General features: G+C 37.9%; 1 protein-coding gene across 1 annotated transcript in view; it reads left to right on the top strand.

Annotated features, from left to right (window-relative positions):
* The window catches only part of TSPOAP1 (TSPO associated protein 1), a gene marked incomplete in the record, with an annotated part of 80,026 nt that overhangs the window by 57,427 nt on the left and 8,744 nt on the right, over positions 1-13,855 (top strand). Inside the window, 11 exon segments of the mRNA XM_072415641.1 lie at positions 162-271; positions 1,042-1,845; positions 2,834-2,985; positions 3,283-3,867; positions 5,328-5,597; positions 6,650-6,835; positions 9,182-10,240; positions 11,009-11,117; positions 11,510-11,697; positions 11,859-12,027; positions 13,462-13,554. Coding sequence (XP_072271742.1) covers positions 162-271; positions 1,042-1,845; positions 2,834-2,985; positions 3,283-3,867; positions 5,328-5,597; positions 6,650-6,835; positions 9,182-10,240; positions 11,009-11,117; positions 11,510-11,697; positions 11,859-12,027; positions 13,462-13,554 — 3,725 coding nt within the window.

Below are 13,855 nucleotides of genomic sequence, written 5' to 3'. Positions count from 1 at the left end.
ATCCTGTCTTTTGACCTAAAGTGGCACTTCCTGGTCCTGATTTGTTTTCCCATCTACAACAGTCATTTATTCTAGCTTGCACCATTATCAAACAGTTAGTTAGTTAACCAGCAATTCACATTAATGTTAGTAAATTTATAAAGTTTATTATTTTTCTTTAGCTATAATCCATTTGATGGGCCCAATGAAAATCCTGAAGCAGAGTTGCCTCTCACAGCTGGCGAATACATATACATCTATGGAGACATGGATGATGATGGATTTTATGAAGGTAGGTAAACTCAAATTACCAACAAGGAAACAGGATTTCCTGTTCCTGTTCTGGCTTGCACAGGGATGGTATGAGCCCTGAGAAGGGCCAAGGCGCAAACTAAGCAGTAACCAGGTCTTCTCCAGAGCCTTTAGTGATGAGGATGTTGCGCTGCTGGTTACTGCCAGGTTGCGGTCCTTGGGCACACTAGGGTGGGCCTAAGTCACTAGCCAGAAAATTGTCAACGAAAGTCGAGGCAGGCAGCAAGGAAGAGAGGTCAGGTCACAAGCCAGGAGTCAAATACCAGGGTTACAGGAAATAGACACCAATGACACACGGCCACTGTGGACACAGGGAACACAGGAGGCACAGGTGACACAGGGATAACCACAGACAGAGAGGAAACTGTAACAACACAAGGGAACTGGCTGGGAAACAGACTGGGCAACAAGAGGTTAACACGAGCTTGACTGGGAAAGCACTGAATTACCCAACAGGTGAAGGGGAAATGCTTAACAGAGCTAGGGGGAATGGTGCACAAGCGATGTTAGGGGAAAGGAGAAAAGATTCGGTAGGATCAAAGTGGCTAAACTGCTTTTAACAAAAAAAAATTTTAGATTAGAAATATTTTTTATATTTATTAATAATTTTGTATGTTCTTTCATGATCAAGACGTTCATTTTCAATTATTTAAGAATGCATAGGTAAAAAAATGAGTTTATCCTAATATACCTGGTACAAAATCATAATTTAATACCATTATTTTGAGATGTATAATGTTGTGTTTATAGGGGAGTTAATGGATGGAAGACGTGGTCTTGTCCCTTCTAATTTTGTGGAGCGAGTTTCTGATGATGATTTGATAGCCTTTCACCCAGGTGAATCCAGTGAGCTGTCACACAGCTCTGCAAAGGACATTAGCTTTCTGAGTGGAAGCAGCATTGAGAGAAGTGAGGAGGATGACGATCCAAGCAGCCTAAGTCCATTGCCATTGCAAGGGAATGGTGAGGGAGCTGCTGAAATCTCGGCTGTGCCTTACCCTCGAAAGCTGACTCTTATTAAACAGCTTGCCCGAAGTGTAGTTGTTGGATGGGAGCCTCCTCTTGTAGCAGCAGGCAGTGGAAATATTCTCAGTTACAATATTTATGTGGATAATGAACTTCGGCAAAATGTTCGGTGTGGAGGACAAACTAAAGCCCTGATTGAGAAATTGGAGTTGAAAACTCGGACCTATCGTATCTCTGTACAAAGCATGACTGAGAACGGTTGCTCAGATCGGATGCGTTGCACTATGTTGGTTGGCCATGGTTATACTCTAGCTCCTACACAGCTTCGCGTTCGCAGCTTATCAGCCACTTCTGCAGAGATCACATGGCAGCCATGTAACAGCAACTATCCACATGCCTTGTATCTGAATGAAGAAAGTTGTGGCTTGGCCAAGGCAGGAACATACTGGTACACTTTTGCTAGTTTGAGGCCAAGCACCATGTATAATGTTAAAGTGGAAGCTCGACCCCAACGGATTCCTTTAGAATTGCCTATGGAGAGAAGGGAACCAAAAGCTACAGTTATGCAGCTGACAACTCCTGCTGCAGGTAAGTTTGACTTTACTATGGAAAATGTATATGAAAATTTCTCTCTGGTTTTCTTAAGGGAATTATTCACCTTTAAAGTTTACTGTGGTATAGTTGAATTTTAAACCCGTGTGTTAAATTCCTGTATACAGTTTCTATAGTTTAATATGTGTCCTAAGGTGACCCTGGAGCCAGGCTACTGTTATTCAAATTATTACATATTTATAGGAAAAAAAATAGCTTGATGCTCACTAACCTTCGTGTCTGCTGGCATTTTTTATCCTCAAAATGCAGGAATTATGGAAAAATTCATCAAATTCCCAGCAGAAGCACTGAAAAACCAGTCTAAGACCCTTCACTTTACGATTAGCCTTCACATAATGATTTGACCGCCTTCTCTATGCATTAGATAATTTCTATAGCGCTTCATGGCTACAGGGCTGCATGGGGGAAGGAGATAAAGGAGGTCTCCATGCACTGCAATCTTTTTTTTTTTTCAGTGTTGCACATACATCTTCATCAAAGCAAGTTTGAAGGTTTTAAAAAACTACATCAGGTGATCTACATATACTATTATTTACGGTTTGAGTTGTGCAATACCATTCACACTTCTGCTATCAAATGAAAATACTATCTTTTCTGACAAAACATGCAATATTGTTAAGGTAGACTACAAAATCTGAAATGTGTAAGATGTCAAACTAGGATATCACCAGAATAAAAAAAATGCCCTGTTAGGAACTAAGTAGTATAAAAAATAGTTAAAACATTTCCTAATCTAACAGGTTTATTGTAGCTCAAACCTTAAAAGTGCTGTAAAAGTATACCCTTACTGCAGGTTCGCACTTTGTGTGTTGCTATTTGACATAGTGTGACATAGTGTTCCAAGGTCAGAATTAAAGACATGGGTAAAAATATTAGCAGTGGAGTAGACTGTTCCACATGACAAATAGTGATCATTTATATTACCAATTGAAGTCCTTTGCTAAAATTAAGTTTTTAATCACAGGTCCTCCTGATGCACCACTTGATGTTCAGGTTGAGCTTGGTCCAAAACCTGGTGTTCTTCTCATCACTTGGCTTCCAGTGACCATTGATGCTGCTGGAACCTCAAATGGGGTCCGAGTAATTGGCTATGCAGTGTATGCTGATGGACAAAAGGTGATTCTAGATGGTGCTGCATTTTTTATTGTTGCATCTGATCATAATCTTTGCTGAATTATTTGTTTTCTGATGCAGATTCCTTGCAGGGTGCTGAAGGAGCATATTGATGAGATTGTTATCTTTGGGTTTTTCGGTCACAGTAGTAAAATATGTGTTTGTATGTTACATAGGATAAGGAGGTCTGCTGAAATAGGCTACTGGGACTAACCCTGTAGGCAGAGCCCTGTGCAGGAAAATCAAATCTTTGTGTTGTTAAGACTGTTCTAGAATAGTAAAATGTGTCTTTATTTTCAGGTGCTGGAAGTTTCTTCTCCCACAGCTGGCAGTGTGTTAGTGGGCACATCTCATTTGCATCTGCTTCAGGTGTCTCGGGAAATTTCTGTCAGAACTATATCTCCCAGTGGAGAATCTGTGGATTCAGTGCCAGCTCAAATACCCTCTGCCTTTATAAAGGTCCCTGACAGCCCTTCCTTATCGCAGATCTTTTCTAACTCCAGCCTTACCTGTGAGCAGCCCCTGGCTTCTCTTCCATCCATGCCTTTGATTTCATCTTCACCCTGCTCACTTCACAATCAAGCAGCATCCACTCCCCAGGCTAATCTCTCCATGCGGACCGGTTGTAGCACAGGGGATTCCATAGACTCTTTGCCTGTCCAAGTTGTACCACATTTACCAATTTCACCACTCGGTGCTTCCTCTGGTTACTGCCAAGAATCTTCCATTTTAGAGCCTTCTGATTTACAAATGTTTTGCCAAGGTACAAAAGAAAAACTCCCATCTTCTCTACCAGACCCTTCTACACTTTTATTACCAGGGAAAACCGTTAGTAACTGTTCGGTCACATTGCAATCAAAAGACACAGCATTACCAGACAGTCAGGTAAGTAAAAATTTTTATATATAATTAAAAAATTAGTTGCTGGTTATGATACACTTTTACCTATTTCTGTCACAAAAGTAAAAAAAAAAATAAAAAATCCTAAAATGTAAGCCTTTAATATTCCTTAAAAATTGGAGATCCTTTCATTACTCTTGTTTGGTGCCCATTTCTTACCCTTTTTTGCTTTTTCTGTTTTTTTACCATTACGGAAGAAGAATATGTTTGCTTAAATACCCCAGTGGAAGCACATTATTTTTATTTTACAACATCCTGTTGGTGTGGTAGTCCTACTGTCCTACTGCATCCCTATAAATGGCCCTCATGATCTAATTTTAGAAAACTAAGCCCAAAAAGCCATAACATTAAAGTGTTACATACCAAAAAAAAAAAAAAAAAAGTGTCACTAACAGGACAGACGTGATAAAAACACCAAAAGTGCAGACTAAAATGTGCTGAAATCACATATATACAAAGAAATACGGCTGCCAAACCTGGTGTATTTTTAGTTAAGGCTAAGTCTTCACTGACTTTATTTTAAATACTTGTAAATGCCCATACAGCATTTTTTTAGCATTTATAAAGACATTTAAACCAAGATATGTGGCTGAGAAGAGTTACAATAGGGGTAAAAAAGCCCCATTTATTTCATTGATGGCATTTGGAGCATTTTACTTTCGGGTGTTCATTTTTCAAATGCTGCAGGATGCTTTTTTTTTTTTTTTTAAAGGATGTGCTGAAACAGTCTTCTGTAGTCCTAGCCTAGGGCACATTTTAGTGGACACATCATAATTTTTATTTGCTTTGTTTTTGTAAAAGGAAAACGCACTTTAAAGCCTCAAAACACCTTTTGGTTGAGCCACCTGGAGTGCAGGTTTTTGAAAGTTGAGTAAAGCTACGTATACAGGTCCAATGGTTCTCGCTCGATAATCGGCCTAGGTCCGATATCGGCCAAGAATCTGGCGTGTGTACAGTGCCTGTCGTACATCGTCCGAAGACCATCCTGGCGGATCCACGAACGATAGACGAACGATCCTAATGCAAGGGAAAGGGGGGAAAGCACAGCAGGGTGCTGCTCCGTCATTCTCCCCTGTCCATAGAGCAGAACAGTGCTGTATGTGCTTAGTCGTTGGAAAGAATCGTTTTCCAGCGACAATAATTGCACGTGTGTATGCAGCTTTAGGCTTTTATTCTGATCTGTTGCTTTGTCATGCAAGGGCAAAGCTCAGGTTAGCTTTAGCATTGTATTTTCAAAAGTACCTAGCTAGAATATCTTAAGATCGTAAGATCTTATCTAAATTTAGAGATTTTTTTCTGTTAAATTCTTTATAGCGCATTACACAGGTCCTGTCTACTTATCCTAGAATGTTGTACCACAATTTTTTGACTTTATTGTAAATTCATGTATCCATATATACACTTGGTAAATGTACTCTCAAATATGAAACCCTTTTGTATTGTAGAAGCAGTTTCCAGAAACCAAAGAACTTGAAATAGGTGATAAAGCACTGTGTGGCTTGCCACTGGGTGTAACATGGAAAGGTGAAAACGCTACAGAATTAAATGCAACAAACGCCAAAGAAGACTGCTCTAGTCCAGAGACGGGATTATTAGATGATGCACAAACTACAACTAATACCCTAAGCTATCGCGGAGTCTCTCTTGAAGACTTTCTTGATGGAAACAAAGAGCGAAATGAGTCAAGTGGATCTAATATTACCTATGGAAAACAGGTCAGTGGTCAAAAACAAGTTCACATTATCAGTGGATACTGTATTCATAATATTGCTGACAGAAATACAAAGTAATTCTTCTTGTTAAATTTACTTCTCAATTAAAGTTCATTATTTTGAAATCCGGAGATGCCTTTTTATGTGATTGTCACATATTTGTTGCTGACCCTTATGCCTAATATTGTATTTCATATTTAGATTTACAGACCACCTCCTGGAGCAGCAGTCGCAACCCGGTGGTCAGCAGCTCTGGCTGGTGCACCCCCGAGCAGGCACCAGAGCCACCGACCACGTCCCCAGTACAGTTCCAGGCTCAGGGAAGTGGGTGGGCTGTGTCCCTGGACACAACCTGCTCACTCTTCCATCGCAGGCTCAGATCTGCGATGGGAGATTGGCCGGCGTTATGTCATAATGATGTCACTCTGGAGGGAGGTTTTCTCCCCTTTTGAGTGACACCCGGCTCCCTGAGTATACACTGCCGGGAGCCTGTGATTTTATTGGTCCACGGGTCTGAAAAGGTTGGTGACTGTCCTAGAGGTCCTTTGTATATTAGGTAATGCAGTTGGAATCCCTGCTTAAAGAAAATTGCAGTTTTGTTTTAAAAACAAATATATATATATATGCAATTGTAGCAAAAGCCATATTCATTGACATCTTTACATATACATTTTTTTGTTTGGCCTTCAGCTGACAACTGTTCAACTGTTTCAACTAATTAAGTTGATGTATATGCATGGCAGCTGTCTGCCAAATGTAATTTCCGGTTTGTGACCGGCTAATTGGTCTGACACACCCCCGGTGAGTCAAAACTCATGTTCCATGCAGATTGGAGAGCTCTAGCTTTGACTCACATGTAGGGTGTTAAACCTATGTAGAGATACTACTAAATATTCTTTAGCTGGTGCATTGTGCTCCTACATTATTTGTCAATCAAAGTGTTTTTTTTTCTTTCTCTTGTTTGAGCAACTTTCATTTACATTTATATAAAGCAGAAATTCCAGAGTTAAAATATAATATTGTATGTTTACATATACTGTGTTTGTTAAACTTAGGATACCGGTGAATTGCTTTTAGACACACATTCAAGTGTTTTGCAAATGGATCACAGTCGTAGCTCCAACCTGTCTGATATTCTGGAGGAAGAAGAGTATGAAGAAGATGAAGACACCAATGTTACTCCCAGTGCCCAAAAGTGGGCTCGGACATCTAAGAGCCCAGTAACAGATGGTTTAGGAAAGGTATGTTACACTTTCTTTGCTTTAAAAATATTGCTAAATAATATATTCAGTTGTTGGCATTTCAAATTCAGGGAAAATATTACCAGGTTTCAAACTGTATGAATACCAAGTATGTTTAAATGTAAAAGGGTAAATTTAAAAATACTTAGTATTTTTAATTTCCCGCCTCCCAGCCGCACGGTCCCTTCTCCCAGCCACACACTCGCAAGTAAATGCCCGGGCGGCATCTGCTTTCCCCAACGTTCACGCGCCGGGGACGCAGATGCCGGGCTGGCATCACCAGGCAAAGAAGATGCCGCTGGAAGATGCCATTGGAACTTGGGAAACAGGTAGGACTTTTAAACTGCCTAGCAATTCCACCCCAAGTGTGGGCTCGGGTTTACCGCTGAGCCACACTCAGGATTACCACCAGAGAGGTTAAAATTCCTAGGCTAGTCTTACAGAAATTGTGTTGGATGTGTGGAAGTACATACATGTCACACATGGTGCCTAGCTTTAACTTTTATTACCCAGATTTAGTTTTATTTGTATAAATATTTACAAAGCCCTTACTTGAAAGCTGCGTCCTGTTTACCTGCCACCTCCAGCCCAATAACCGAACTTTAGTAACAGTCACACTTTTTTATTTATTTATTTATCTTTTTGCAAGGTGCATATGGTAGGGCATAACATCATGGAATAAAAGTCAGAGGGGGAGCAAATAGAAGGTTATGTGATCAGAAGTTGGAAATCTAGGTATATCTTGTGGCAGAATTTTTTTAATGTATTAAAAATGGCTTACTGGCTCTTTTCATACATTTTGTTGTCCTATGTTGGTTCTTTTTTTTGTATACTTCTCTCTGGTAACACTATAATTGTCTACATATGCTGTGTTCCACCTAGCACTAATCCACTGATATAGACAGTTGAGGTTTTAAGCTGACCTTACAAAAATGTGCTCAATTTATGTGGAAAAATTTTAGTTTTGTAATTAACTTGTCATTTTTTCTATATCTACCAACATTTGTTTTGTACATTTTTATTTTTGATTTGTTTTGCATACAGAACTTACATACCCCTGGTTTATGACTGGTGTACTAGTGTGCATCAAATATAGCTTGAATCAAAATACTTTTCTAACAAGTGTGCTTGTGCTTGTAGGTTTTAGTAAGGAATCTCTATTGTAAAATTGCAAAACGTCCCCAAAATGACCTTCAGTACTGTATTTGGTTGAAAATTGAATTTCTTTCAGGTAGGGAGGACCAACAAAGATAGGCTTGCTTTGTTCCTTTTCAAATAACCCAAGGAATAGCTGTGAATTTTAAATCCATTAACTCTTGAACATTAACTATACTACAAAAATTGTTTGAGGAAAAAAACTCGGGTTTTTAAAGGCATAGTTTTACTACATATTGATTCAGTACCTCTGGTTTGCAGAACCTCTGGAGGCACAGATCCTTTATAACTAAGGCAAGTGTGAACCCTTTTTGGAAACCCACTAATCAATCAACAGTAGGAAGGAGACATAAAGGCGTACAATTTCTGCACACAAGACTATCAAACAACGGCTGGAGAATTGTCAGACAGCCTCCTTTTCCCTGGTCTGCTACTATGACCCGCACACATTAACATCTAAGGGATAGATTCTGATGTCAATCTGGGTGTTCCATTATGGGAAATCAGTGTAAAAACATTCTGCTATGTTGTTCCTGAGGAAGCGGACTCTGACCAGTGAAACACGTTGGACTGTCACCGCCTAAGATCTGACTCAAAATTGATTAATATCTGCAGTGATGTTGTTGATGGTTTTATCATAGATTTTATTGCTTTATTTTAATAAAAGGGATGTTTTAATATATTATGTGTTGTTGAATCAATATGTAGTAATACTGTTCCCCTAAAGTCTCTAGGTTTTTTTCTCAATTTTTGTAGTATATTGTACCTTGAACTGGGATGTGGCATTGGTTAATTTGAATACGAATATATTGAGGGTTTATCCGAGAAACTAGGTAGTGTTTTAACATTAACTATCTGTTATGTCCATTTGCGCTGCAAATTTCTGTCCTCATTTTATGGCTCATTCAAAAAATATGAGCAATGGCATTGAGCTAATAAAGCCCCCGAGTACTGTGATTAAAGAAGGGACATTTATATGTTTTCTTCTTCTGTTTACAGCCCTAAGCATTTTTATTACACTCTGTCAGCCTTGGATTTTATGTTTGAAAAGCACATCACTGTGGTTTAAAGGTTTAAAATTAAAATGTTCAGTGTAGTGTCAGCACGTAATGTACATTTTGTTCTTGATGTGCTATTTACTTTTATGGTACACCACTTTACTTTTCCTTAATCTTTTGTAAACACGTGCAGTTGGACTGTTGCGAAACAGACAGTGATGATGAAGTTCATGAGAGAATTTTGGATCTGCCTCTACAAAAGCATTGCAGTAAGAGGCTGTTTAGTATTCCAGAAGTGACAGAGGAGGAAGATGAAGAAGAGGAGAATTCTGCACAACCAGCTGCCTGCAAAGCATCACATGTGGAAACCCCAAAATGCTACTACTTTAAAAAGTTTGAAGCTTTTTCACAGAAACCAGTAGATCAGACTTGTTCAAACCTTTCTTCAGAACAATGCTGTAGGGACATCAGTGGAAACAGTAATAAAGCTGAATGTTCTGTGAATGACTGTGTCCTTCAGGGCTGGCAGCAGAGAACAGGAAGTTATGTTTCCCAGTCTCCATGCTACTCGGTAAGGTCAACTGCTTCTGAAAGCCAATTGTGGAACGCCAAAAAGAACAGCAGTACATACGAGAAAACCCAATGTGTGGCAGAATCAAACAGGAAGAACCAGAGTGAAGGAAGAGAGCACTGTAGTCGTTTGTCTTCAAATGCTGACCAAGTGGGTCTTTGTAATTCTAGGTGTCCTGATGTAAAAGAAACAGTTTTCAGTGCTACAACCCGGGAAGCTTGCCAAGTCGGCCACAGAAATATAAAGGTTTCTAGATCATATCAGAAACGCCAACCAGCTATTCCCACAAATATAATAACAAAATCCCCTAGTACTTTTAGCAGTAGGCACTTGGAAATTGATATTGAATATGATACAGAGGATGAAGATGACCTGTCGGTTCCAACCTATTATGCCACTCAGACTAAAACTGATATTTGGGAGGACAGCTCACAGACAGACTGGGAAGCATGGAGTGAAAGCTCAGACTACTCTGAGCCTTTCAAAGTTACTAGAAGAAAAGAGGTGAAAAGACAACCTAAAGTACAGACAGGAACCACAGACTGTCTAAAACGACACACATCCCTGTTGCACATTGATAAAATACATGGAGGTCAGCAAAGTAATAATAAAGAGGATCAAGGCTTCAGAAAAGCAAGTAATAAAACTATGAGGAAAGTTCGATGGGAAGGTTCTGGAAAGGTGATGCTTGGTTTCCCAATGATTTACTGTAGTGTGCTGACTTGTCCCTGCCTCTTTTTCCTGGTTATAGATGCCTTAGTAGCTTTGGCTTTAACAGCTTTTCTTCCTTTGCTTTATACATATATTGACTGAGTAAGAAAATGCAGCATTCAGAATCTTCCACTGCTATTCATTGGCTGCTGCTTTAAGTGCTAAACAGAGCAATTTACCAGCTGTCTTTAAACATACAATATTCCTCCTGAATAATTTACAAGGCCATTTGTTATTTGTATTCTATATCCTAAATGTTAACTTGTGGGAAAAAGTATTAGGTTCTCAGCTGACCATTCTTGTCTGTTTTGGTATTTGTCCTTCTAGTCCGGTAAATATACCACTGAAAGCATTTTATGTTTAAGAAATGTAAAATAATAAGTGCTTTCCTGCCAAGATATCTTGTTCCTGTGGATTGTAGAAAAAAAGTGGGGTGTTCTGTAGTTAACCATTCTAGGGTGACAGTGATGCACCTCAAAAAGTACAGTGAAGTGAATGAACATTATGCCCCTAGGGCAGAAAGTGTGTTATTGGCAGAATAACCAGTTGAAAATATGGGGTAACAAAGACTCAAAAAAAAGTTTGTAAATTATTTTGAGGAGTATTATATGTAAACCAAGTGCTGTGAATCACGTTTGTTTCTGTATGCTAGTCTTAGCATGGCCTTTGTCCATGTTCTTGTTCATGGCTGAAAAATTAAAAGGATACATATGAATAAGTTTGATGATTTGTCTTTAGGACGAGTGGAAAGAAGAACCAATGGTGCCATTACATCTAGATAATACTGAAACTACAACATCAGAAAAGAATATAAGACTTAATCATCTGGCATCAGACTCTGAACCAGGTTTGTAAGGGGTTTATTCTTTATTTTAATTACTTTAAATTTTATGACTGAAAAAAAGGAAAAAAATTCTTAACATATATTTAGTACATCTGTAATACATGCTCATTTTTTATATGTAGTGTGTTTTTATAAACTTTGCAAACGCTTAAAAATTGATCCCACTAGACACCCAATGGGCCTTTAATTTCCTGTGAAGTCCTGTCTGTTCTGCACTATCCTTAGCACGGTTATCAGCAGCCCCAGCAGTTATTAAAGAATTATTGTAAGCTGCATTTTAATACATTTTTTTGTTATTTGGTTTAGATACAATTTAAGCCCTTTGTGTGTATTTTAAACACTGTATTCTTATTTTCTAAGTGAAATATTTTTTTGCTAAATATATATATATGCAGATTTTGCCACACTTGCAGAGTGCCATCAGGATAACCGATTTCAAGAGCAAGAAAATATTTCACGAAGTCACGGAAAGGATTTTTTAAGAATGTTTGTAGCCCTCTTTGACTATGACCCAGAAACTATGTCGCCAAACCCTGATGCATATATGGAAGAGCTTCCATTTAAAGAAGGACAGATATTACAGGTATAGTTCCTTTACAGCTTACATAGCTATGTTTTTTTTTAGTCCAGGCAAAGCAAAAGTATCATTAGAATTTAATATTTATTTTCCACTGTTTCTCTAGTTGTTTTTAGAGTAGAAAAAAACTCTTTAAACTCTTACTGTAACATGAAAATGTTTTTCAGGTTTTTGGTGAGAAGGATACTGATGGATTTTATCAGGGAAAGCATGGAGAGAGAACAGGCTATATCCCCTGTAACATGGTGTCTGAGCTACATATAGAAAATGAAGAAATTAGAAGAGAACTTTTGAGGCGGGGTCATCTAACATCTCCCTCGATACTAAATGACCTAGGTAAGCTTCTTTGGCGGGCTTCTGCGGAGTCAAAGACTTTCTTAAAGTTTGTACTATTACGTTCCACTTACAGTAGCTGTTTTTGTTTTTAACAATAGTATCTACTTAAGATTGACATTTTTTTGTAAATTGATGTATACTTTTATTTTATTTTTTTTGTTTATTGAAAACTCTTAGCTGCTTTAGTGGTAGAGATACGATTTTGAAAACTGTAACATTGTATTTTTTAATGAAATTATATATGGGTGTACCCCGACAGTGCATGTAAGAAATTTCTGTAAACAAGACCAAAGACATTTGTTTTGATTTTCATTGTTTTAATAGAAATGAAAAGGGAACAAAAGCATTTTAAAACCAATTGCATAGCATTGTGGTAATATTAAGAAAATGTTTGTAGTCATTATATCTTTATATTACTTCATAAGTGAAGCAAGTGTATTTAAAGGTAAAACAAAAACCCCATAGCTGAGCAGCAAAACTAGTATGCTCCCTGGTATTTTCTCCCTCGGCAATCCGTAATGATAAGGTAAGTATTATTGGGTCAGGTTGGGCACCTTTTAGACATGGTCACCTAACAGTACATGTCATTAAAAATGATTATTTTAGATTATTCATTGTTAAGGGATCTATCCTGTAGTAAACATGTAAAGGGTTCAAAAGATCAACAAAGTAAAATGTAACATTAAAATATTTTTTCTGGTTTCCTACTCAGTCTATAATGTAAATAAAAAAAAAAGAACTTCCAAGTAGTATGGACTTTAAATTAGGTTCACATTTTGCTGTAATTTTCATTGCAGTTGAAATGCATCATTTAAAAATAATGTAGCTTGGCATCTACTTCCCCTGTTTGGTATAAATCACTGCAAGATATGTTGGTACCTTCCCAATAAGAAGTAATGATACTCCACAGCATCTATGTACACATCTATCTATATAAACAGTATTAAAAACAAAGTATGTAAAGCAAATGCTTCATAAGCAATAGCAGATGTCAAGCTTAGTTATTCAAATTTAGAGTAAGCAAATGTGGTTGTTTGCTAAGGACAACTATTTAGAAAGCTTTTCCGACAAGATAGGAAAGGATGGGGGATAGTATGGTATGCAGTGTAAGCTTAGTCAGTTATTTTTTTGTCATTTTCCACTGCAGTAAACCATATTTATTCGTTTATCACAACATTCCTTTTTCTGTTGCATTTATTCATTTATTTTCTATATACTGTAATAAATGTATATATTTTATGGCATATGCATAATTTGCTTTTACAGAGCAGTAACCTATTGCAAAGTGCTATGAACCATCACATTTTGTGGCTGGCTGCTTTTTATAATAGTGCCTTGTCTGTAGCTTGCCTTAATACTTGTTGCTTCTGCTGTAGAAATGTGCTTACTTTCCTCTGCCTTTTGTTTGTGCTGCTTCTTTCTTTTCTCTTAAAGAAATCAGCGCTTTCTCTCCACCTACTCCTCCTCCTATTGCTCCTCCTGGCCGCTCCTCAATTCCTCCTCCAAAACCCCGGCGTTCCAAAAAAGGTCTGTCTTCCCATGTGCAGCACAGTGTTCATTGTTTGCTTTGCATAGCTGTGATGCGCTCTTTACTGCAACACAAAAAGTATTTTATCAGAAAGAATGTTTAAGTATTAGGAAGTATAGTATAGGGTTTACATCCATCCATTAAAAATGACAATTGGTATATCTCTATGTAAGGCATAAAAAAAAGGTATTCTAACAGAAAGAATGTTAAATGTTGTGTGAAAAATGTGAAAGGGTATAAAAAGATACATGCACACTATGTAAGACAAGCATTACATACTTGTAGAACTGTAGTCAACAT

The sequence above is a fragment of the Pyxicephalus adspersus genome, chromosome 1, assembly GCF_032062135.1.
Source record: "Pyxicephalus adspersus chromosome 1, UCB_Pads_2.0, whole genome shotgun sequence".
Classification (NCBI taxonomy): Eukaryota; Metazoa; Chordata; class Amphibia; order Anura; family Pyxicephalidae; genus Pyxicephalus; species Pyxicephalus adspersus.
This window is presented reverse-complemented; position numbering and strand designations above follow the sequence as displayed.